We start from the raw sequence: 23881 nt of genomic DNA, 5'->3' as shown, positions 1-23881 counted from the left end.
CCATTTGGGCTGACCAATGCCCCCTCTACCTTTCAATCATTGATGAATGAGATCCTGAGTCCTTATTTGAGGAAGTTTACTCTGGTGTTCTTTGATGACATCCTAGTATATAGTTCGGATATGGAGACTCATAGCCAACATTTGCAAACTTTTTTGGCACTACTAGCAGAACATTCTTTGAAAGCCAACCAGAAGAAATGCAGTTTTGGCCAGAATAGCATTGAGTACCTAGGCCACATCATTTCTGAGAAGGGGGTTCTTAGGCCTCACTGGATATTACAGGAAGTTTATCCAAAACTATGGGAAGATTGCTAAACCCCTAACTGAGTTGCTAAAAAAGGACTCATTTAGTTGGACTCCTGAAGCTATTACTGCCTTTGAAGAGTTGAAGAAGGCTATGACCACCCTACCCTTACTAGTTGTCCCTGACTTTAACAAGGAGTTTGTAATAGAAACAGATGCATCTAGCAAAGGGTTAGGGGCAGTCTTGATGCAGGAGGAGAGGCCCCTAGCCTTTTGGAGTCAAGGTCTGTCCTTAAGGGCTCAACAAAAATCTGTGTATGAGAGGGAATTGATGGCATTGGTTCAAGCAATCCAGAAGTGGAGGCATTATGTGGTAGGAAGGACATTTCATCATAAAAATAGATCAGAAGAGTCTCAAGTTTTAAACTAAGCAGAGGCTTTTCTCTGATGAGCAATTCAAATGGGCAGTTAAGTTGGTGGGATTAGATTTTGAAATCTAATATAAACCAGGGAGTGAAAACTCTATGGTTGATGCTCTCTCTAGGAAACTTATGTACTCTGCCATCTCAATTATCAGTAGTGAAGAGGTAGACCTATGGAATCAAGAGTTGCAATAAGATTCTAAATGGAAGAGGGTCCTTCAGGAATTGACTGTATCCCCTAATTTACACCCTGATTTTGAGTTGAAGAAAGGGATTCACTACTATAAGGGGAGGCTGGTCTTGTCCAAGTCATCCAACAGAATTCCTATCATTATGACTGAGTGCCACAAGACTCCTATGGGAGGCCATTCTGGCCATTTCAGAACATACAAAAGGATTTCTAACTTCTGTTTTGGAAGGGGATGAGGTCAAACATTAAAGGGTTTGTGGAGATTTGTGAGGTGTGCCAAAGAAACAAGTACTCTACATTGGCCCCTGCTGGGTTATTACAGCCTATTCCCATACCTCAAGAAGTATGGATGGATATCTCTATGGACTTCATAAGAGGACTACCTAAGGTCAAAAGTAAAGATAATGTTTTTGTAGTGGTGGATAGGTTTATCCAAGTATCCTCATATGTTTGCTCTGGGTCATCCCTACTCAGCCAAAGATGTAGCTACCCTGTTTCTGAAGGAGGTGGTTAAGCTACATGGTTTTCCTACTACTATAATTTCTGACAAAGACTCTGTATTTCTCAGTCAATTCTGGAAGGAAATATTCAGGGTGGCTGATACTCAACTCAAATTTAGCACCTCCTACCATCCTCAAACTGATGGGCAGACTGATGTGGTTAATAGATGCTTAGAAACCTACCTCAGGTGTTTTGTGGGACCAAGGCCTAAACAATGGTTGGAGTGGCTCTCATGGGCAGAGTTTTGGTTCAACTCTAACTACAACATTTCAGCTGGGATGACACCCTTTAAAGCCTTGTATGGCAGGGAATCACTCACACTCTTGAAGGCAGAGGTTATTCCCTCTAAGGTGGATGAGGTAAATAGGTTGTTTGCTCAGAGGGATGGGGTATTGGAAGAACTAAAAGAGAATTTGCTGAAGGCCCAGAATTTGATGAAGCAGCAAGCAGATAAGCACAAGAGAGCCTTGGAATTTGAGTTGGAAGATTGGGATATCTCAAGGTGCAACCTACAAGCTCAAATCATTGGCCAAACGACCATATGCTAAGCTAGCCCCAAAATATTATGGCCCTTACCAAGTGATTGAGAAGGTGGGACCTGTTGCTTATAAGTTAGCATTGCCCTCTCATGCCAGGATCCACCCAATGTTCCATGTGTCATTACTGAAGAAGTCCTTAAAACCTCAACAACAGCCTCAACCCTTGTCTCCAATGTTGAATGAGGAGTTGGAATTAGAGGTCATTCCAGAAGACATCATGGATCAGAGGACAGATACTCAGGGGAATATGGAGGTACTAGTCAAGTGGAAGGATCTTCATAATCATGACTGCACATGGGAGGACACAACTACCCTACAAGCAAGATTTTCAGATTTTCAACTTGAGGACAAGTTGATTCTTTTAGGGGATGGTATTGATAAGGCTCAAACTAGGCCAAAGATTGTTAATGCGTATTAAAGGGGAAAAAAGGGAGTTTGGTTGAAATAGAATAACCAACTTACCTATTATACTCTTGGGTAGTTAGGCAATTAAGCTTCTATAAATAGAAAACTGTTAGAGGGAAGTTACTTATTGAATTAGAGAGAGAATTCCAACTGATTGTGGAATCAGTGAGGGTGCGGATCGAGGGATCCTTGTACACAAATAATTCTTCTTTTTCTTCTTACATTCAATAAAATACTCTATAGAATCCTAGCAGAATCCATTTGATTCTGGTTAGGGGCAATTCCTTTCAATTCTGTTCTATTATTGCAATCATTGATACCAGTGTTTATCATCAAGAGGCAGTTATCTTTACAATGTAATGTTAATGGGCCTATAGTGGGTGGTTGCTATTGTTGTGCTTGCTGCTATACATTGTCATTTTATAGTGGCAGTCTAGCTATCTAATTCTTTTACTTGCACTGCTCCTTGTGAAAAAAATACCAAGGTTTGGCAATTCATTGTGGAGTTATTCTGTGGTGGATAAGGTTTCCGAATTTCACTAAGAATGTTTAAGCAAAAACATTTCTGCAGATGTTACTGTAGGGGGAAGCTATGCAATTGTGGTCATAGTTTCCTTGTTCTTTATCACTGCCTTAGCTTTTCAACTAACTTAAATATTTTGATGTTCTTGCAGCGGAACATGAAAAGATGGCTGACGCATACTCATTGATGAACCAGAAATTACAGAACTCTCTCACTGAAAACACTTATTTAGAGAAAACCATCCAGGAACTGCAGGTTTACAACATAAAATGCAGTTTCATATATACCTTTTTTTGTGTTACATATATAGCTATGCTTACTAATGTTTCACACAGGCTGACCTCAAAAGGAGTGAACGGGATTATAATCTTGCTCAAAATGAAATCAATGACCTTCAAAAACAGGTAAAAAGAAGCACTCCCACAGTAGTTGACTGATTTTATCCTTTTAATCAAGTTATATATGTCTGTGTTTAATAATATTTTTATATTATGTGGTGCTCTTAGTTTCCATACGGTACCTCACTTGTTCTTACATTGTTCTGCTACCAGTTCTTTGTGCCACTCCTTGTTTGGGTTTGTGGGTGAATATTGGGTGCATCCTAGGTTAGGTGAAACTTTTATTGTTAGCTTTCATGATTTTAGTAGAAGTTAAGCGGCTAAATGGGGTGAGTAAGTAGAAGGGGATGTTTCTCATTCATAGATTTCTAAGAGGGTAGTTTCTGTAAAAAGAAAATCCTTGGAGGAGAATTCTTTCTCCTATTCGTTTCAATGAAATTGCCTATCTCCTTTTCTCTGTTTCTACCAATTACTCTGGTTTTTTATTTGGGTAACAAGCAAGGTAGTCAAAATCACGATCCCACTCATGAGATCGCACAATTTTACGATCCTCAACCCCCAACCCGTGCTCGATCTCAGTCTTGGGTGCGCCTCCATAGGATCGGGTGGGATCGTCGTGCAGGTACGTAAAACCGGTGGAATCGACGAGCCCACCAATCCCTAAATCTCTATCACTCATTCCTCTCTCTCACAGTCTATGCTTCACGTCATCTCTCTCTCTCTCAACGCCTGCATTTCCAGCAGTCTCCAACTTGAGCTTTAACTTCAGTGCCGTCGTGGGTAGAGAAGAGGGTTAGAGAAGAAGGGTAACCGGGTCATGTGTGACCCAGTTTGTTTTGAAACCCTAAATTTTTGTATTTATAAAAAACAAATCTGATGGGCTTTTGACCCAGCCTTTTAAGCCCAGTTTCTTTTTTAACCCCACAAATTTCTTAAAATGTGAGCAATAGCGGTAAAATACTAAAACCCTATTTTGTAGTTGGAATTTTTGGAGTTGTATTATCTTGCATGACCTTTAAAATATTATATCTATGACTCTATGACTTAAATATATATTACTTCATAATTTATATAATATTACCTTATAATTTATATAATATTACCCCATAATTTATATATAATATTACCTCATAATTTATATGGTTTTTATTTATTTTTATGACTATCTTTAATATTATGACTTTTGAAATATCAACATATTTATGAATATCTATAGTATTATATACATGAGTTTTTATGAATATGTATATATATGTGTGTGAATTACTATGCATATACATATATATACTAATAAGTAAGATCTTACGAGTCGTGTTACGATCCTACGTTTACGATCTTTGACTCTCCTCCCGATCCTAAGTAGAATCTCGATTTTAACTTCCATGGTAACAAGCTTTCTTCTAGTATTTTGTTCCTAATCTCATTGTAAAAGAGATAAACAGAATGGAGAAAAAGAAGAAAGCTTTGGAACTGTAATTTCTATTTCTTAATCTCGAATGGTTACAAGGATAATCTGGGTATTTATACTAAACTAACTGGTGTCAGCTTAGCTGCCAGATCAGCCAACTTACTAACAACTAAACAAGTTAACTATCTCTATTTTCTAATGCACCCCATTAAACTGAGAGTGGTTGTACAGATTGGAAGAATCAATGACTTTGAGATGCTTCCCGAGTGAAAGAAATCTTGATGTAGCTAGAGGTTTAGTTAAGATATCTGATGTCTGGAGATGGTTTATATCTGTTTTTCTTATTCGCTCCTTGTATAACTTGCAATTAACCAAGATCTCTTTGATTCCAAAGCTTCTCTATCCACACCTCAACTTTTGGATTTAGTCATTCTATTAATTCATCAATTCAGGCTATATCGTATGAAGAAAGCATTTGTTGTTGGATTGGTTGTAAGATTATCCATTAAATATGTAGTATGCCTAGACAAAAGGTGTAAACACTCAAAGTCATGCTTCTTTGCAAACCCGTAGACCATAGTTATAGAAATGTCTTTTGTTACACCACCTTGAGCTAGCAAATTAGTTGTACAAACATGCATGTCCTTCACAGAATGACTACATGCTATGCAGACTCTTCTCTCAAGACTCTAGAGCATTCTCTATAGCATCTTATCATAGGCTTTTTCTTGATCCATAATAACTACAATTTTTATTTTTTTGTCTAGTTAATTATCATCATGAAAACAGCATTTCCGATGCTTGTTTTAGAAGCTAAAAATTATAGCTTGTTATATTTTGTTTATTAATTTTGTGTTGGAAAAATTGTATTTGATCACACATAATTTAAGGTTATATTATTGCCATCAGGATAATGGTTACTACTTTTGTCTTCATAGCCTTGTTTATGGTTTAGTTAAGTCACCAATGTTCTTGTACTATTACATTAATAATCATTAATTCTTTACAGGTGACTGTACTTTTGAAGGAATGCCAAGAGATGCAACTTCGAGGTGGGTCAATTGAGTATGATATTGTTGATGTTACTGCAAGTATTACTTCAACGACAACTACAGAGACTGAAGCTGAAAAAGTCATCTCAGAGCACCTTGTAAGATATTTCTGGCTTTATTTTTGTTTCTTGACCATGTATGTTTCACTGTTACATCTATTCACTTGAATTTTGGGAAGCAGTTAACTTTCAAGGGCATTAATGGACTAGTCGAGCAGAATGTCCAACTTAGAAGCCTTGTACACAGTCTTTCTGGCCAGATTGAAAATCAGGAGGTGGAATTCAAGGTTGGTTGGAAAGGAGTGTTTTTGCCATTTGTATGCTGCCGCATGTTCGGACTATCAGAATATCTGGTTATAGTTTTTGTGCTATTAATTTTTAGGAAAAGCTTGAAATGGAGCTCACAAAACATACTGAAGCAGCTTCTTCTAAAGTTGAGGCTGTTCTGCAGAGAGCCGAAGAGCAAGGGCATATGATTGAATCCCTTCATACATCTGTAAGCTGATGTTATTGTGTTTGTTTTTTTTGTTTTGTGGTCTAGGTAGTCAATGGCTACAATGATTGAATCCCTTCATACATCTGTAAGCGGGATAGCAGGTAGTGAGATGACAAGTACAGTACATTAATAAAATATGAAAACAATTATATTATACACTAGAAAATACAAAAATACAAAAAAATGAAGACTTTTATAATTAATATTCGAAGTTCCTTTTTCACTAAATATTAGATGCTTTGATAAATATTTCTATTAAATCGATGAATCATGGTAAACATTATGTTATTTTATAATTATTATATTAGTTTGATTTTAGATTAGATATTGAATAAATACATAAGATAACTGGTTAATAATTACTTGTGAAGGTTATTATATTTATTAATCATTTGTAGAGGTTATTATATTTATTAATCATTTAAAGAGAGAATTATATTACCTCAGGATAGGAATATGATAGAGAATGCAACAAAACTTAATATGTTGATACGAGGTTCACAACATTTAGTACTCAACGCAGAGAATAAGTGGAGATTATTTTTGGCACCTCACCTCCATTTCCTACTTAAAAAACATGATGGAAATGCGAAACTTCTAGAAATTTCAGAGCCGGGCTAGTGGACCTGCCCAATACCTGGAAGATCACTTTAAAATAATTTGCAAAACCCTAACCGACACTTTAAAGGTACCAGGTTGTGCGGAATCCTACCTGCTTGGCTGTTCGACCCAATCGTCTGATGCAACACAAAATAGCGGAAAACAAACTTGTTTTGTGATTCTTGCAATTCCAGTGATACAAACACAATAAAATAAGAGGATCCAAATTTCAGAGAGTGGAGGTGGCCGCTAGACCTGAGATTTTGCCAAAATAGAGGCCACTATCTCTCCATGAGTGGGTACAACTGCCGTCTGCACTGCAATTTACCGTCTCGTGGTGTTGAAGGGTCGAAAACCACCTATTAACTTAGTTTTTGGTTTATTATGAGATCAGCTACCAGACCTGCATATCCCTAATCGTAGTGGCAAAGGCTGTAACTGTTGGGCTGAATGTCCTGATTTATAATGTTTGATCAGTATGTCGAACTTCCAGTATTTTCATTGTGTGTTGTTACTAGCCACACCTCTAAGTTTGCATGTGTTATTGATGCTTGTTGTAGGTTGCAATGTACAAGAGGTTGTATGAGGAGGAGCATAATAAATTACCTCACTCCCATTCTACAGAAGCACTTGCAGGTTCCAGAAATATTTATTTGTCCCTTTTACTCTAGTCTTCATATCCCCCTTTTATCACAATCATTTTTTAGTGAGAATAAGGGCTTCATGGAATGACTGATATTTTCTTATACCTGAAAAGAATTTGGCAACTAGTTATATCGGTTTGTATTAAGGTTTGAGAGTTCTTTATTCCCCAGTAGACTTTTCATTTGTTCATCTTATTTCAATAGAGTGTTGAGAGTGGTCACATCCAATAGCATATTAGTATCACCATAAATAGTGGCAAAGTATAAGACTTAACCTACTTGTGAAGTTCATTAAATGTGCAAAAGTTGGGTGGAGAAGCCTAGGGAAAAAATAGGATTTTTTGCAGTTTAATGTTTTCTATTTCTCCCTTGTTACTGTTTCTTTTTTTATTTCAACATGTTATCCTTGCACTTGCATGTAACGCCCCTCATTTAACCTATCTTAATGATCTGATTAAGTATATAAGCCTTTTTAAATTAACTTTGTTGCTCTTCAGTTGATTATTCTTGTATTATACTATTAATTGTTTGTGCATCTTAGATAGTTGACATCTTACATTAATTGATTTTGAAAATTTCAGCTGTTGCAGAGGTTGGTAGAATTGATCTTAAGGCTTCCATAGAAAGCTCACAGGTATATTTGCTGTTTGGACTTTTTGGAAAATTTCTTTTATTTTCATGCTTCTAGTCATAGTCATCTGATACATGGTTCTCTTTGATACGGGTGTAGGTACGTAGTATGCGGTACCTTACCCTATCAAACACTGGTACACTAGGGGTATATTCAGTAGAGTTTCTATAGCTCTTTGCACAACATTTTCTAGTGTTGCTTCTTGTAGGTTGAATCAACTTTTGTTTCATCATAAAGAAATGGATAAAAAATTGTTGTTTGTTGTAACTCATTCATGTAAGAAATGTACATTACCAATTATTCTTGTTTTCTTTTGCATAAAATGTAAGTAAAAGCCTGGTTTATTCCTTAAAGGGAATCAGTTCGCAAAAGAACCACAAATTGGTACGAGAGAACCAATTCGCAGTTTTCTACCAAAATGAGGGAATTGTGTTTCAATGCTTCTAGTTTATATTATAACATGCCCTGTTAGACAAGAGCCCTTCGGGCTTGGAGTGTGCATAATACATGAGCCCATTCTACCTTTTACCATACTAGTCCATCTTCTATAGCTTCTTCGAGTGGCTGACATCAGGCTATTTAGAGCATAATGGAGCGATCACCATATCAGGTCATAGAAGTTTCGGTATCATGTTTGGCATTAAATCTGCGAAGGGCTTACCTTGTTAGTTGAGCAGGCATGAGTGGTCTAATATCTAACACTTCTAATATATGTTGTTTTCATTATTATAGGAAGCTGCTAAGAAGTCCTTTGAAAAAGTTGCAGAGCGTGTGAAATACCTTGAGGATGATTTAGCTAAGTCTAGGTAATGTTCCTTCCTAACTTGGTGTAGTTTATGGTGCATCATAATTCGTGTTTGTTGTATAATATTGCCTTATTATTATACCATAATTTTAAGCAATGCATAATTTGAATCAAGTTGCCAAAATACTATTAAGTTGGTCAAACGAAAAGACTTCCATAACCTATTGTTGTCCTTTTATTCTTTTGGTTTTTGCATAATTTTTTGTTACTCTAGTTCTACCATAATTACCTTTTTTGTTGATACAAGTTTGATGTAATGTGTAAAGGACAACAAATTGGTTTTCAAAATCTATCAACATAGTCTACATGATTATAACTTATATATAAGAATGGTTGCTTTTAGTAATTCTCGTTTTCATATGGAATAGTATTAATTATCTGCATTTTGGCTAATTAATATGTTGATGTAATGATTTAAGCATGTAATGAGAAAATATTTTGTAGAAACATAAACTTAGGTATATGCTATTGAGTTAAGCTGTAAACGTTACATTTATTACTAAATATAAGCTTGCTGTTGTGAAGCTCCCACTCAAATTGTGTGGGTATATATTCTGAAAAGCAGCCTTTTCATCCTTTGGAGGGGGCTGATTCCAGGACCTGAACATTTGACCTGTCTGTCACATGTGAAATTTCATCATTCACGTCATGGCTCTCCTTGATTATTGGTTACTTTTTAAGCTGATTCCTGGTTTTATTAAAATGGTGAACTGTTATTGAAATTTTTTACCGAGGGTGAGACTCAAAGCAATTGTAAGATTGCTTGCCTTGTGACCGGAGGTCATGGATTCAAATCTTGGAAACAACCGCTTCATTTGCGAGGGTGAGATGCACTCATCTACCCTCCCCAGACCCCAGTATTGGGCTGCCCTTTTTGTTCTTGGTATTTTTAGCCTTTTGTCCTTTGTGCTGATTAGTGAGAAGCGCTTTTGATTCAGGTCTATGAAAACTCGTCTTTTGTATGAACAATAGATGTAATAATGACGTTTGAAATTCAGGCTGTCATTACGCATCTCAAGTTACAAAAACGTTCCTGCATATCATAGAACTATAGATAAAACTTCGTTCTTGATTCTCAATCTTCCATTGTATTTTTTAAAAACATTTATAACCAATAACCATAAGGTTTATTAGATGAATGATCTGTTACTAGTGCTGGAAAAAAAAATTATTGCATAATTTGATTTTTGTCTGGGCGTTACTATATGTCCAGGAGTGAGATTATTGTATTACGATCAGAACGAGACAAGATGGCACTTGAAGCAAATTTTGCTAGAGAGAGACTTGAGAGCTTTATGAAAGAATTAGAACACCAGGTAATTACATGTTTATAATAATAAATTCTTTCTAGTTGCTTGTCTGTATCTTACGTATATTTGGATGTCGATTTTTGCATGACATCTTAGAAAGCAGAAGTCAATGGCGTTTTAGCTAGAAATTTGGAATTTTCTCAGCTAATTGTCGATTACCAGCAAAAGCTGCGTGAAAGTTCTGAGTTACTAAGTGCAGCTGAGGAGCGTTGTCGGAAACATTCTATGGAGGTTAGGATTTTATTCTAGTTATCTGTTGATCTTTTTAAAGTTTTGTTAACTTTTTATATGTTATGAACTTGTTTATTTTATTTACTCATTGCTTACCTTTACTTGTCAGTTGTCTGTTTTAAAGCATGAAAAGGAAATCTTATCAAATGCTGAAAAGAGAGCATCTGATGAGGTTCACAGTTTATCTGAAAGGGTGCAGCGCTTGCAGGTGAGGATCTGTTTTGATTTGATTTGATATACCATAAATTTTGCATATTCTTATATGTAATGTTTCAGGCTAGCTTGGGTACCATACAGAGTGCTGAAGAAGTTCGAGAGGTTGGTAATTATTATTAATGTATATGTTAGTATCATTTTTCTTTAGGTCTATTTGGAAGTTTGATATGATTTTAAAATTACAGGAAGCAAGAGCTTCAGAGAGGGCTAAGCACGAAGAATATGTAAAGAAATTGGAGGTGTATTTTCTGTTTCCTTATGACTAATACGCACTAACTGCTAAATTATATAATTTATTCATAAAGAAGTAAATGTTTTGCATGTTTGTATTTAATGATTGGATATCATCAATGGTACAATTTTCAGAATGAATGGGCAGAGGCTAAGAAAGAGTTGCAGGATGAGCGGGAGAATGTGCGGAGACTCTCACTAGATCTTGACCAGACATTAAAAAATTCTCTGAGACTGGTTGAGGATATGAGCAAAGAGTTAAATAATGCATTGCGTGCTGCCACATCGGCCGACTCTAGAGCTGCTGCTGCTGAGGTACCTCTTTTAGGTTGCTATCCTCTGTGTCCCTTATTCCTGTCAAACTGTTAAAAAGACTAACTTTGATCTCTATATGCAGGCTAAGCTTTGCAGTCTTCAAAGAAAAATGGGTTCCACTGATGATGATAAGGTTGTTTTTGTTAGATTTGTATTTTTTTGACAGTTATCACTTTAGATTTCTTAGGCTTTACACTCCATAAGGTTTAGAGTGTGTTTAGTTCAGATTATTTTCATAAAAAAGCTATTGGATTATGATTAATTTTTTGCCAAACACCTTGAGGCTTGAGCTGTAGAAATATGCTTATTTGTTTTATGAGTTGAAATGTTTGGGGACAATGGAAATGCAAATGTTTTATATCTCTTTTATTTTTTTAAAGAAATTTTTTATTAAGATGGACCTATGAAATATGGAGGACAATATATATCCTTAAAAACGACAGCAGCAGAAGATGATAGAACAAAACTTAAACAAAGGATATCAATCTTACTGTGCTCTCTAATCTATCTGCAACCATGTATATCTGGTTTTCTAGTTGAAACAATTAAATTTTGTGCTGATTAACAGTTACATGCACAGAAGCAACCCTATTATTCTATGGTACCTGCTTGATCCATGATGTTGTCTTTTTTGTTTTTTCTGGATTGTTAGGAACGAAAGTTTGTTGTCCATTATATTGAAGTCCAGTTCGAGTGTATGGTTGTATAATGTTGTGCTAATTGTCATTTGAGTGGTGGTTTATTGTACATGTTCACTTCCCTATAATCACAATATTAAATCTTTTTGGTTGTAAATTCTTCTATTATTCAATGTAGGTTGCTGAAATGGATGGTGCTAGTGGACCTTCCACTTTGTCCAGTGATGAGGTGGGTGTAAAATTTTATATTATAATGCTGTATTTGCTTGTGCTATGTGTTTTTGCATAAATGATATGGGGACATAGCCAATGTACACAGTGGTCAGTTTAATAAACTTTGCAGTAAAATGATGTTGCATGGAAGCTCTAGAATTGCCCCTATACAACTGGTTGTGGGAGATTGCAAATTTGATTTGCAAATAATTAGAATCCCCATTCCCACGGCCTATCACCTCTTTATTAAACTTGTTGCACGTAGCAAAGCAAAGAACCTATTGTTCACTGTCAATTCTCACCCATTTATACACACACTGATATATATGTATATTTATACACACACATATATAATATAAGAGTTTAAAATCTACGCACTGTCAGCACATCATCCACCATTGGTTTGTATTACTTTTGTTTGAGAGCCAGTGGTGGTTAACATATGAATGGTGAATGATTTGCTAATAGTGTAAAAAACACTTACATTGTCAGTGTATACATATTAAATCCATAATATAAATTAAATATTGGTTCGGAAGATTGAGAGCAATAGATTTGCTTATTACTTTGTGATTGGAAACAATACCGGATCCGATGAGGTCAATGTCTTTTTCTGAGTGTCTCTTATCCTCATATTGTTTCTATGGAGGGTTATCATTATATAAACATAAAGGAATTAAACCAACTAAAGGAAGAATTTTAATACGATAAAATTAATATTATTTTTTATATTTTGTTATTCTGAAATTATAGGCATGTTCTTGTAATGACTTGATGTAGGTTGTTGCTGAATTGCAAGCTGCAAAGGAGGAGATAGAAAAATTGAAAGAGGAAGCACTTGCTAACAAAGCTCACATGCTTCAGGTTATGATATGGTTCCTCCAAACAAATAACGTTAAATTTGTACCTTAAACTAAATGTGTGTTTACATTTTACCTTGCAGTATAAGGGCATTGCTGAGGTGAATGAAGACGCACTGAAACAGATTGAAGTTGCACATGAGAACTATAAGATAGAGGTATTCTAATTTGGTTGAATCTGAAAAGCCATTTTCTATTGTATTAATGTATAATGTCTGTCTCTTTCTTAAATACATGTAGTCTGACAAAGCAAAGAGAGCACTAGAAGCTGAACTTCATTCACTTAAAGAGAAGGTTTCAGAGCTTGAAAATGAATGTAGTTTGAAATCTGAAGCAGTGACTTCTGCAACTGCTGGAAAGGAAGAGGCTCTAGCATCTGCATTTGCTGAAATTACAAATCTGAAGGAAGAAATTTTATCCAAGTCGTAAGTTATATATTAAGACTGCAGTGGTAAACTCATTGCGTGTTAGGCTTTGTACTTACCCATTACATTTTTTTCTGTCTACAGTTCTCAAATTTCAGAAATGGAAATTCAGATATCTGGCTTTAAAGAACACCTGGACAAGGAACACCAGAGATGGCACACAGCTCAAAAAAACTATGAAAGACAGGTTAAAACATCGTTGATTATGTAGTAAAATTGTTTGTTTCCATTGTGGCATGGATGTTGTATTGGAAGCTGAATTTGCTCTGTTATCTGATTTCTTTTTTAAATCTAATTGAAACTAATGACTAATATTTAGATCTAAGTGCCTGGAAATATTTATGCTGATGTTGCCCTCAATATGTTATCTTAAATGTTCATTTCAAGGCAGATGAATAATCAGAGTGTAATTTTCTCCTGTTTGATGAGAGAAAAAGAAAAGAGAGAGAAGACAAAGATATAAATAATGCTATATTTTCTCTCTTTTTTGGTTATTTAGAAAACGTGAAGAGATAATGATGCTATTTTGCAATGGACAAGAATGCCTTTGAAATAAAGAGAAGAGAAGTTTATTGCATGATTTTTCTGTGTGGTAGTTTGATAAAAGAATTAAGTGGACCTTGCCCTTCAGAGGGCTTAAGTGAGGATGTCTGCCATCTGGTGATCACCAGGAACATGTTCTACAGCAAGTTTCTTACTGATAACCTTCCCTCTTACCCAAAACAAGTCTAGCTCAATATGTATAGTTCTTGAGTGGAGAATAGGAGTTGTTGATCTGTATTCAAGCTTTTGTAACAAACTCAGTATCCACATTATTTCACATGCTGTGTTTGCCAAACATCATTATTCTGCTTATGCACTAGACCTTCCAACCCATTCTTGCTTCTTAGACCACCAAGAAACTTGTTTGTGTTCAATTTAAATACATGAAAAAAAAGTTGGGTTTTCTGTCATCAAGACCTGTTGTAGTGTTGCCCAGTCAAGTCATCCCCCCGACACTATAGAAAATTTATGGTCTAGTAGTTGTGATTCTTTTTTCGGTTAGTTTTCTGATTGTCGCCTTCTTTCTAAGTTGATTCTTAGTCATTGTTGTCATCTTACTGTTAAGGATTATCGTTTCCGGTACTATTTTATCTTTCTTCCAAATTGGGTGCATATGATGTATATACTCGAGCTTGAAGGGGAGTCTTGGATGTAGGACTGCGAGGTGATTTAGATCTTGTGTGGTTTAGATCTACCGTGATCTAACTACATTTAGTGCTTGTGTTGATTAAGGTTCTTCTCGAGGCTCTCGATGTCGACCTGATTATTGGTTAAATGATGTTGGTCTTTGCTTGATGGTGCTCTCTAGTTCTTCCTTATTGAAGATTAATCCTCAAATTTAGTCCATGCTGTTTGGTGTTGTTGCCTTTTGTGCAACCATCATTCTTGTTAATCTACTTTTGTCCATGGTGGTTAAGCTTGGAGATAGCTTTTGTCATTGATGTTTAATCGTTGTTTGCTTCTGTCCATTGTAGTAAGCTTGAAGATAGCTTCTGCCATGGATGGTTAAGCTTGGAGATAACTTCTGCCATGGATGGTTAACTGTGTTGTCTTTTTCTTCTTCTTCTTCTTCTTCTTCTTCTTCTTCTTAGAGCTTGAAAAGCTCATCATTGAACAATCCATTTCATTTGTGGTTTAGAGCAATTGTTCCATTACCTTAGACTACCTTCATCATAGCTATTGTTTCATCATGTTCATTGCATATTTCTTCAACGTTTGCAACCCTTTGAAGCCATGTTCGTCAGATTTCATGTAATTATTATGATTACTTTCCTTTTTAAAGGGATTACTTGTAACATGCTTAAAGCTTAGTATGTTTTAGCTTGATGGTGTATTAGAATATATGCAAATATTTTAGAAATATTGAATTATACTATAGAGAATATGTAGATGATACATAGATATAGAGATTACATATCATATTATGATGATTATATCTTAAGATTTCTTAGAATATTTTAGAAAATCTTTTAGGATTGAGGTTACTTTATTTTATCATTTATGATTTGTTTTCTTATTTAATTATAAGTAGTATTAGTATAAATAAGGGTTAGTATTATATCTTTTGTATCACAATATCATCACATCATCAATTACAATATTATCAATATAATTTACTATTTTAATCATTCCCTTTTCTCCTTCTATACCTCAAACCTATAATTTCAACAATGGTGTAACCAGAGGCAAAGAAGGGGTGGAATGCTGTGGAGAACCCTCATCAGCCATGAAAATTGATTAATAAGGCTATACTATCATGTTAGAAACTGAATATTGAAGAGAGATAGAGAGAGATTGATATTGAATCTATTTTCTGTTTATGACAGTTAATAAATACCATGTGCTAACAACTATTTAAAGTAAGTGATTGTAGTATGTTAACAAGTATTTCTGTTGTGATAAACTAAGCTACATAAGATTAAGTAGTCTGTTATCTTGTTTGTAATTTTTTTAGGGGTGATGAATTTTTTTACATTTTACCCAAAGAAGTTAAAATGAAGAGTCACAATTTTAAAATATATAGATATATTGAATTATTATTAAATTTTGAATTTAATTATATTATTTAATAATTTGAAAAATAAAGATGCAATATTGAAAATTATATTATAACAACCGTAAAAATGGCTCCAGTGTCTGGCCCTCATAAGCCTTCCATGCTTGGAGGTCCACTTTTGTCATTTTATCCCATTTCTTTTGTCCCATTCTCTCGTTCTACCCAGTTGTGGAGAGAGGCTTTATTCTCTCTTTCTTATTTCTCTAATGAACCAAGCTCGGGAAATGCATCAAATCTTTTTTATGTGTACATCTAAGTTTTTCTGCTGAATGTGTGCTTTTGAAAGTGCAGGCTTGGTTGTAAAACTCAAAAGCAGAAAGCTGAATGAGCCACTAGGTGGCTGATTTATGATCATAATATAATAATAAAAAATCTCAATTGTAAATAAAAACAGAAAACTGCCTAATGACCCCCTCTTAATTATTTACTCTGTATTTTGTTTTGTTGTCTTGTTTTTAGTTTTTTATTATCATCGGTTTTAAGGGCAGGTTCTTCTCCTTAGTTCTGCTTTGGTGGCAATAAATTTGTTCTGTTATCTAATACATTTTTTAATTCTATTGTTTAGATATTTATGATCATATTTACCAACTGTGGAGAGATGGCACTCTTTGCTAATTTTGATTCCTTTTTTCAGTATTTCTAATGTTAGAAGACATTTATTATTGCTCAGGTTATTCTCCAATCTGAAACAATTCAGGAGTTGACAAAAACATCTGAAGCTCTAGCCTTACTGCAGGAGGAGGCATCTGAATTACGTAAATCAACTGATGCTCAAAAAATTGAAAATGTAAGATTCCCTATTTTGTTTTACCATTGTTTTATTTCAATAATTTAGTACGAGTATATTTTATTGTTTCTTCCTGTTTATTTTTTTTTAAATTTCCCTGGTTGTTGCTCTGCCTTATAATTTTTCATTATATTCTGCTGCTCTGCTTCTTGGCTGTGATGTGATTTTTAAGAAAGTTACTGCTTAAGTCCTAGTGATTTCTCTGTATGAATTGTTTGAGCAATTGCTACTTGTTTGGGGCGCATATAATATATGATCATGAGTAAAAGTTGTGTTGAACTTGTCATCATACTGAGTGGAAGCTATGCAAAAGGCACTACTGAATCACTATCAGAGGTGCATCAACAGAAGAGTAGATCAAAATAAGATGATGATACTTCTATAATAATTAATTTAATTAGCACATTTAAAAAATGGGCTTTTATTTGGATGCAAGTGAAGATAATTAAATATGAGGGAAATGGCATTTATTTATATAATGTTTAATTGTTCACTTGTCGTTTTCTCTTCACCTTAAGTGCTTGCGTTTTACCGCTGATTTTCCTTTTATTTATATTATTTTTCGATTCATTCAATTGTTTTGTTATGATGCATCATTTGCTATCAGTTTCTTTCCTTTCATATAAAAAATAAGTTTCAAATCTGAAGTTATAATTATCATTTGCTATCAGTTTCTTTCCTTTCTTAAAAAATATGTTTCAAATCTGAAGTTATAATAAATATCATGTATGTATTGTGTTTGAAAGAGTGAACTAAAGGCTAAGTGGGAAGAAGAGAAGGTTGCGCTGGAGAAGGCTAGGAGTGATGCGGAGAAGAAATATGATGAAATCAATGAACAGGTGATTGAGAATATCTTTTTATGACTTTTAAGTTTTTTTTAATGGGCTACAGTACAAAAGGAAACTTATACAGTGAAACTATGATAACCTCAACTATACTTAATAAGGTTTTATTGAACTTTTTTAAAATAACAAGAAATTATGATATTTTTATGTTATGTGATTGCTTCCTTAATGATCACAAATTTTTATTGTAATTTGATTAACTCTGCAATGGGTTTTAAAGTACTGATGTCCATCATTGGTTGAATATGTGAAGGATGAAGCATTCACAATCACTTAGTTATTCCTCTTGCTATGATTATATTAATTTTTTTACACTAACAATATCATCAATGTTCTTCAGAATAAAATACTGCATAGCCAACTTGATGCTTTACACATTCGGTGGGCTGAGAAGGAGCGTAGTTATGCCGGTGTTTCATCTGGAAGCAGTAGTGCAGATTTATTTGGTGATGCCAGCCTTCAGAATGTGATTAATTATCTTCGACGTTCAAAAGAAATTGTAAATTTCTTTGTCTGGCTATTTTCCCCCTTTCTGGCATTTGCATCTCCATCTCGTTATCTAATGCCTTTTTCTACTTTCACAGGCGGAAACAGAAGTTTCATTGTTAAAACAGGAAAAACTGCGATTACAGTCACAGGTAGAATTGTAAATTCTTTGATGTATTTTTTGTAACATGACATATGATGATATGAACATTAGTCTTTTGTGAGTAATATTATCGTTTATCAACATTGATGTTGTTGGGTTCATTAACAATAAATGCAGCATGCATTTGAAACTCAATTGGATATAAGGACTTTATTTTTGTTGTACATGTGTTGGGGAAGACATGAAATCTGCTGTCCCATCCCATGTGGCACTTTATATGTTTAGTGAAGAAAATATTGTTATTAAATATTTGAATAAAATAATTGTTCTATTTTTTTATGAAATCCCAAGAAGTAATACACTTTTGTGAGACATCATATTTTATCCTGTTGGGGGAGAGGTTCCCTGCTCAATAGTTGGAGTTAAAATTACTGAAATTGATTTTTGTCCTCAGTTTCTTGTGATTGTTCCAGAAACTCTCACTTTGTGTTTTTAATTGCATATTTTTCTTGAATCTCTTTTTCCTCTATAGCTTGAGAGTGCTCTGAAGGCAGCAGAGTCTGCACATGCAAAACTAGAAGCTGAGCGTGCAAAATCAAAATCATTTTTGTTCACTGAAGAAGAATTCAAAGCATTGCAGCTCCAGGTCAGGATCTATTTTTTCCCGTTATCTATGATAGGGTTAATGATAACATAACAAGCTGATGTGTTTCAATCTAAAGGGTTTCTTAACAGCTTCTATGATCAATCAAATAATGACCTGCTTTTCAAAATTATTTTGCAGGTTCAAGAAATGAATTTACTTCGTGAGAGTAATATGCAGCTCAGGGAAGAAAATAAGCACAATTTTGAGGAGTGGCAGGTACTAGATGTCAATTATAAATTCCCATTTTAATATAATAAATTCATTAAAGTTGCTGTATGCAAATGGTCTAGATATAAAGTACTTTCTTAGTACTCTTGTCTCTCCTGGGTGTTTCTATTGACAAACTGTGTTACATGTATCTCCATCATCAACTGATTTGTGTTGACTTTGTAATATCCTGTCATGCGGTTTATGGCAGATGACTTTTATATATCGGTAACATCTGTTGCATCATTGTAGCGTTTCCCTATCACTAATATCATAACTTTCTTGATTTCATATTAGAAATCATGTGAACAAGCACAAAAGGCAAGAGCTGAGATAGAGAATCTTGAGAATCTTCTGAGGCAAAAAGAAATTGAGCTGGAAGGTCGTAAGAATGAAATTGAAGCACTAAAAATGGAAAAAGACCATCTTAATCACAAGGTTTCTGAGGTATTGTTTTTCGGAACACTGAATTGAATTTATTACCACGTTTTATTGTGTTCTTGTTCCATCTTTATTCCTTTTCTAACTCTTTTCATTTCACTTCAGTTGATGGAAAGGAGTAAAAATGTTGACCTGGAGGATTATGATCGAGTGAAAAAACTTGTTAGAGATTTGCAGGTTGTATTTATAATACTTGTTCATACGAATTTATATTCAGGTCTCTCTTTCAGACTTGCGTCTGGCAATTGATCTTCTATGTTCCGTTACTTCTTATTGTCAAAGTCTGTCAATCCCTTCATAATGTTTGGCCTGTAAAGTACATTCTTCCTATTATATATCTTCAAAACTTTAGATGTTCCTGTTGCAGTTCTCTATTATGTTCATCATGTGTACAAATTGTATCTTGCGATGCATTTCTTACTTAAGCTGGTGTGTTTATTTTAGTCATTAAGTTGCATTTAACTTCTTAACATGTTCATAACTCTGAATACAACTAATTAAGTTACAGAGGTAGGGTGTAGATGCTATCCAATACGAGTCGTATGCTAGTAAAATAAATCATTTATAATACTTTTTAATGTTGTTTTTTAGCAATACAATATTGCTTGGTTATCTTATTTGGTTTGTCTATTTTAACTTCTATGCACGTTATCTACCAGGATAAACTAAGAGATAAGGATGCCCGGATAGAGGAATTTGCTAAAATTGTGTCGGAGAAGCAGGTTTCAGTTTCCCGTCTAGAGCAAGACCTTTCAAACTGTAGATTGGAATTTACTGAGAAAGAGAAGAGAATTAACGATATTCTGCATGTTGAGGTGCAGGCATATCTCTATCTTAACAATTCGGAAATATTTTTGTGTGTACATTTGTTTTATTTTGTTTGATTGAACAGGCTAGCCTAAAACTGGAGGCGGAGAAGCATAGGAAACTGTTGGCTCAGTTTAAGGTGCACATAAGTTCTTATTCATAAAAATTAATTGTATTATTCCCTGTTGGTAACTGTATTCCAGATTATATTTTGTTGATAATCACACTACTGTTTTGTTTCCTTTTCCATTCTTACAGAAGAGAATTGATGTTTTGTCGAGGGAAAAGGAAGAGCTGGGGAAAGATAATCAGCAACTTGCTAGGCAATTGGACGAAATCAAACAATGTAATAATAGCCTGTTCTTCTTCCAATCCCTCCTCCCCCCTGTATTCTTTTTGCCCCAATAATTACTGCCTATTTTTCTCTTTGTTGCTGTAATTTATTTTAAAAATTGATGTTTCATATCAGCCAAAAGGTCAACCAGTGATACAACTGGTGAACGTGCAATGAAGGAGGAAAAGGACACCAGAATACAGGTTCATTTGCATTTATCTTCAAATTTTTACCTCTCTTTTTTTGGTGATGTGTGATCCTGTATCTTGATGTGTGTTGCTATTTCTGTTTGTTAGATTCTGGAAAAACATCTGGAGCGTCTAAGAGATGAGTTAAAGAAAGAGAAAGAAGACAATCGCGTCGAGCGAAGCAGACGGCTGAAGACTGAAAAGGCTATAAAGGATTCTTACAACAATGTTGAGCAGGTATTTTTTCCCTCCATTCAATTACATTGTTTTATCACGTCTTAAAAATTCCTTGGCTAGAGCTACATGTCCTACAACCATGTTTTTTTAATATGGTCTTAAGACATTAAAATACTTAGAAAGAAAGTAGATAGAAGTATAGTGAATTGCTTGGTTGTGTGGTACAGCACTTTAATCAGGGTCACATACAGGGGCGGACACTGAAGTTGTTTTCTTGAAATCCTGAGTTCGAGCTGTAATTTAGTGAGGCTTAGATGCAGTCCTATGTTCATACCACCTACTGGATAATTATTTAAGTGTTCATCTGTCTTTATTACCTATGACTTGATAGTCATTTTCCCTCAGTCCTTTTGTTAATCTATTTTCTTTCAGGAAAAAACCAAGTTTATTAATGAACTTGAGAGGCATAAGGAGTCTTTGAAACAGTTATCCAACGAAGTCGAAAAGCTTAAGATTGATCTGAGCAATCTTCCTGAGGTGATGATGCAAAACAATGTTTTTTTTATGATCATGCTCTTATCACTTTTATTTTTGTTGGTCATTTATTTTCAGCATAGCTGTTCTCATTGTGCTATTGAATATATTTTCTGTGTAATCTTTTTCTTAGGGAACGAATGCGGCTCAACTTTTTTCTGGATCCAGTGTTGATGACTTTGTTGCTCCATATATATCTGCTGTTGAAATTTTTGAGAAGGAATCTCAGTCAATGTTTTCTGAGCTTGGTGGTCGGGGAAATGTCGGAGATGCATCAACAGTACCAGACAGTTCAGCAGCTGCTACAGGTGCTTTTATTAACTCTGCTTATAATGTGCACATGAAGATTGTTGAAAAACAAGAGCACCTAATATGACTGCAACCTAGCCTATATTGTCCCCTTAGGTTATACCTTAATGAGCTAGTGATTATGTAGGCCAAAGACAATCACAATTCTAAGCTTAGTGTAAACTATTTATCCCTTCTCCCGTCTTGTTGTGTTTCAGATTTGGTTCTCTTCCAAGCCTTAGTTATATTAAAATTATTTCCAAGCCTTAATTTATAATGTAACAGTTACCTCATTCTGAGAGTCCTCAAGCTCGAACTCCTATTTAAGTATTCAATTTTTGTTTGTGGCAAGCAATTAATCCAGCAATCAACCGGAAATAACAACATACACAACCATAATGTAATACCTCAAATTAAAGTCAGTCGTACTGCATTGGTGAGCTACTGTCCATAGTCTTGTTCTGTTCAGCAATATATACATATAAGATGGACTCCAGCCAATTATATACAGCACATACAAGTCCAAAATATGATATGTAGCAAACAGAGACTAATACTAGGTGCATGTCTCAAAACTACATCATTACCCCGTGTCTCAGACAAACATACCTCAGTTAGTTCACATGTGCGAAGTTATTGCAGCTATAGATGCAAATAGAAAGGGTGGACAGAATATGTTACATAGAAAGGTTCTCTATGTAAGCTAATCCTATATCCCTGTATATATTATGGAATGCCTATACATGCAGGTTCTCTAGTCCATGCTCAGCCCCCTGCGGTGGCCCCTGGAGAAAGCAGTTTACCACCTAAACCCACGGTAGATAGTGAGAGGAGACTTGCATTGCCCAGAGCTGGTGTTGAAGCCCGTAAAGCAGGTAGGAGATTGGTCAGGCCTCGTCTAGTAAAGCCTGACGAGCCACAAGGTGATGCAGAAATGTCTGATGCTGAAGGACCTGGGGGAAAGCCTGGGCCTTCTGGTGACACAGAATCCCAAAGCAGTGCTGCTCTATCGTCTCAACCATTAGCTCGTAAACGCATTGCTCCTACACCCTCTTCTGAATTACGTGAAGAATCAGCCACACTTGGTGAGAAGAGCTCTGATGTAGTTGCACCTGTTTTGAAGAAGTCAAAAGGATCAGAGTCCCCTGAAGTGAGTGCTGAAGAACAACCTGCTGCAACTTCAGAATTCACTGGAAGTCATCCAATCACTGAAGAATCATTTGATGGGGGTGAATTACGACAAGGCCAAAATGAGGAAGCTGGTGAAGCTCAGAATGAAGATGGTGAAATTGCTGTAGAGAGGGATGAGGAATCCAAAGATCCACAGCACATGGATGATACTAGTCAAGAGGAATTACATGGTGACAGAACCGGCATTTTAGAAGAGAATCTGGACCAACCATCTGAAACAAAAGTGGTGACTGATGATGCGCATGGGGATCACAGCGAGCCAGACAACCAACAGTCAACATTGGCACCAGGTAGTGAGAAAGAAGAGGGAGAAATGTTTCTAGACAGTGGAGATCTTGAAGGTGGTAGTGATTTATCTAACATCGCAGAAAACCAAGAGTCTCGTGAAGGTCAATCGGAGCCTGCCGCAAGCCCTGAACCTTCTCCTGCCAGGGTTGATGATGAAGCTCTAGAGGCTGGCGAGATTTCTCCTGAACGTTCAATGGATGATAAGATCGATGAGGGTGACATGGTCGAGGAAATTGTTGATGTTACTGACCCAACAGTAGTTGAAAGTGATCAGGTTGCCGACCCAGCACCTGTTGCAGGTGAGAGCAGTTTGACAGGTAGTGCTGCAGAAACTGGTTCCTCAAAAACCAACTTGCCTGTTCCAAAGCAAGGGACTACCTCTGAAACAGAAGATACAAAGCAGCAGCAGACATCACCTAGTATGTCAACAACCATTAACTTGTCAGAGAGAGCCCGACAGAGGGCTCAGTTGAGAGAGGCTGGTAGAGGTCGTGGAAGAGCATCTCCTCGTGGCCGAGTTCTTCGGGGTCGAGGCGGTCAAGGTGGACGTAGAGCGCCACCATCTGGCAATGCCTGAATCAACAAATTCCGCCGTCTATAATTAGATGGTTAAAGAAATTATTTGACTTGGTATTGGTCTTTTAATATTTAGCTGTAAATTGGGATCAGTTCTACTGTAAATACAATTTTATTGTCCTTCAATTCCCCTTTCTTTCGGATGTTGC

General features: G+C 35.5%; 1 protein-coding gene across 2 annotated transcripts in view; it reads left to right on the top strand.

The window, feature by feature from the left end:
* LOC109347972 (nuclear-pore anchor-like) overlaps positions 1-23856 on the top strand; it is a 36784-nt gene extending 12928 nt beyond the window's left edge. For both annotated transcript variants that reach the window (XM_019588131.1, XM_019588132.1), the window contains 36 exons: positions 2975-3078; positions 3159-3227; positions 5579-5719; positions 5803-5907; positions 6003-6116; positions 7277-7352; positions 7942-7994; positions 8724-8797; positions 10010-10112; positions 10203-10337; positions 10447-10545; positions 10614-10655; positions 10739-10792; positions 10920-11099; positions 11182-11232; positions 11916-11966; positions 12731-12814; positions 12894-12968; positions 13051-13235; positions 13320-13422; positions 16505-16621; positions 17368-17460; positions 17807-17965; positions 18051-18104; positions 18588-18701; positions 18840-18917; positions 19206-19355; positions 19455-19526; positions 20009-20164; positions 20242-20295; positions 20415-20502; positions 20626-20693; positions 20787-20915; positions 21288-21392; positions 21523-21697; positions 22427-23856. In XM_019588131.1, coding sequence (XP_019443676.1) covers positions 2975-3078; positions 3159-3227; positions 5579-5719; positions 5803-5907; positions 6003-6116; positions 7277-7352; positions 7942-7994; positions 8724-8797; positions 10010-10112; positions 10203-10337; positions 10447-10545; positions 10614-10655; positions 10739-10792; positions 10920-11099; positions 11182-11232; positions 11916-11966; positions 12731-12814; positions 12894-12968; positions 13051-13235; positions 13320-13422; positions 16505-16621; positions 17368-17460; positions 17807-17965; positions 18051-18104; positions 18588-18701; positions 18840-18917; positions 19206-19355; positions 19455-19526; positions 20009-20164; positions 20242-20295; positions 20415-20502; positions 20626-20693; positions 20787-20915; positions 21288-21392; positions 21523-21697; positions 22427-23733 — 4817 coding nt within the window. In that variant the 3' untranslated portion in view covers positions 23734-23856. The remainder of the gene's footprint in view (positions 1-2974; positions 3079-3158; positions 3228-5578; positions 5720-5802; positions 5908-6002; positions 6117-7276; positions 7353-7941; positions 7995-8723; positions 8798-10009; positions 10113-10202; positions 10338-10446; positions 10546-10613; positions 10656-10738; positions 10793-10919; positions 11100-11181; positions 11233-11915; positions 11967-12730; positions 12815-12893; positions 12969-13050; positions 13236-13319; positions 13423-16504; positions 16622-17367; positions 17461-17806; positions 17966-18050; positions 18105-18587; positions 18702-18839; positions 18918-19205; positions 19356-19454; positions 19527-20008; positions 20165-20241; positions 20296-20414; positions 20503-20625; positions 20694-20786; positions 20916-21287; positions 21393-21522; positions 21698-22426) is intronic.

The sequence above is a fragment of the Lupinus angustifolius genome, chromosome LG05, assembly GCF_001865875.1.
Source record: "Lupinus angustifolius cultivar Tanjil chromosome LG05, LupAngTanjil_v1.0, whole genome shotgun sequence".
Lineage (NCBI taxonomy): Eukaryota > Viridiplantae > Streptophyta > Magnoliopsida > Fabales > Fabaceae > Lupinus > Lupinus angustifolius.
The sequence above is the reverse complement of the archived record's forward strand: the minus strand, read 5'-3'. Positions and strand labels throughout refer to the sequence as shown.